The sequence below is a fragment of the Rhagoletis pomonella genome, unplaced genomic scaffold, assembly GCF_013731165.1.
Source record: "Rhagoletis pomonella isolate Grant_MI unplaced genomic scaffold, Rhpom_1.0 Rhpom_scaffold_00013, whole genome shotgun sequence".
Classification (NCBI taxonomy): domain Eukaryota; kingdom Metazoa; phylum Arthropoda; class Insecta; order Diptera; family Tephritidae; genus Rhagoletis; species Rhagoletis pomonella.
The window spans coordinates 452417-454563 of NW_023458567.1; the positions used below are offsets into that span (position 1 = coordinate 452417).

The 2147-nt window shown below is 37.6% G+C and overlaps 1 protein-coding gene across 1 annotated transcript in view; it reads right to left on the reverse strand.

Moving 5' to 3' along the window:
* Positions 1-1420: 1420 nt before the first annotated feature.
* LOC118748252 (raf homolog serine/threonine-protein kinase Raf-like) overlaps positions 1421-2147 on the reverse strand; it is a 1541-nt gene continuing 814 nt past the window's right edge. Inside the window, exon 2 of the mRNA XM_036482626.1 lies at positions 1421-2141. Coding sequence (XP_036338519.1) covers positions 1641-2141 — 501 coding nt within the window. The 3' untranslated portion in view covers positions 1421-1640. The remainder of the gene's footprint in view (positions 2142-2147) is intronic.

Consider the following 2147-nt stretch of genomic DNA (forward strand, 5'->3'; position numbering starts at 1 on the left):
TTTCCTAAATAAAATAACTATTTACCAAATATCACGATAAAAATTAACCCACACGACACTGGCTCAAGCAAATCGTTAACAAGCATTGCCAGCAGTGTTATTTGTCAAAAATAGAATCCACAACTTTGAGTGATGCCACACTAATTTAGTATTAAAGTACTAGGCATTGGTATTACTGCGCTACGCAGCGCTTACGTTAATACTGTAGGTGGAGCTGCTGCGCCAACACCATCATATGAATAGCGCTAGCGCCATTAACACCAAGGAACACACACAATTCGCCTTAATTCTTTGAAAAATTACATGTACTTGGTTTTTGCTTTTGTGTGGTGAGAACGCCAGAAACTTATGTATCTTGGCAAATTTAAAGCCTTTTTAAGGAATGATGAGAATAGCGTGGCATTTACTACATTCCTAGCAGCTAAATTTGGTTGGCGGTACAAGCGTTGCTCAGCGAAAAGAAATAATATACTTGACACCACTGTGTTGTGTATGACACTGTATGAGGATGGGTACTGTGGTGACACTTAGCTGGCGCCGTGTTCAAATCAGTATACTGCGCTATTGCACTGACACCACAGGTGGCAGGAACCATGTCTATAAAGTACCTAAAAGTACAAAGAACGTATGCTTATGAGCACCGTTGTTCCGTAAGTGCTTGCTTTTATGCAAAGACTGTAGAATAACGAGCGTGTGAGACGTGGCAATATTGCCAACTTTTCCTCGTAATTCGCTGTCAAATTGAGAAAGAAATTTTATTTCCACGTGAGAACAGCCAGAAAGATATTTCTGTCACTTTTCGGAAATTAAAAATTGCCAGAAATCCAATCGATGTGTGAACAGCTAAAAGCGCTTTCAGAAATTTCCATGCAATCCGCCTTTCGGAATTAAAAAACCTTATGCGACTGCTTTCTAAAATTTCTCAATTTGACAGCCTTTTCGTAATATATTTCATTGCTACGTCTGACCCACTGGCAAGTATAAAAGCCAAAAGAAACCATGTAGAATTCGTTGGTATTTTTTGGTTATTTTTTATTTCTTAGTTACACAGGTTTCAGTTATGCATGTAGGTTAACACCTGTCTTGCGAAGTACTTTACATATATGTATAAGTTTATGTATATATATAGATCTTAGTTGTTCATCATTTACACAATATTTAATGTATACATAAAATGCATTTGTAATATTTAAGTTATAGTTACAATCTCAATTTTCACTTAATTATGCTACTTAAATTTTTAAACTGTTTACAGACACCCCACAATTTTAATCGATCCCTTACACATGTCTTCATAAAATATTTATCAGGCTAAGCCAGATATTAGATGATTATATGCTTTCTATCGCACCAAATCGGTGCCAACTAAATATTTTTTCACCTGTTTGTACAGGGTATTAAATCTATCATATCTAAATTAGTCAAAGATAAAAGTGAGAAATTATTTTAAGTATTTGCCGGTTTGAGTCAAGGTGACATCAAAAACATTTCATCCTAAGATATTCCCTTTTCACTCATCTAAACTTTGGAACGAGACGTCATTGTCCAGCCTTATGGCACGACCGTTTTCTTTCTATTCACAAACGACGTCGTCTGTTCCGCATTAGGGTTATCACAATTGTAGCGTCGGATCAGCAGCGCTAGATATTGCCAGCACTATTATAGAATTGGAAATTACTGAAATTCACCGGTGTTTTGGGGCTGGGACATTGATAGAAGTCTTCACTATGCAACTGCGTTTGCGTCATATTTGGTTCACTGGCACTGCGATGAATTTTCGGCATTGCTCTTAACATATTTTCAAGCATATTTAGTAGTGGCCGAAATAGAGGACGATCATTTCGATCAAATTTGATGCAATCTTCAGCCAGGCGTTTTAATGCTTGTGGAGCGTCCGAACGTACTTTAGTCATATCAGGTCGAAGGAGTCCGCGTCCCACCATAAATAGAATCTGATCTTTATTATTTATGTGGCTATATGGTAAGCATTCTGCTAAGAGTTCATACACAACTATTCCAAAAGCGTACACGTCAGATTGAAAAGAGTATGGGTTTTGTTCTTGCATGCGTATCACTTCTGGTGCCATCCACAAAATACTCCCAGTTGGTTGATTAGCCTGCTTTTCGCCAGACCAGCGTGTCTTTGC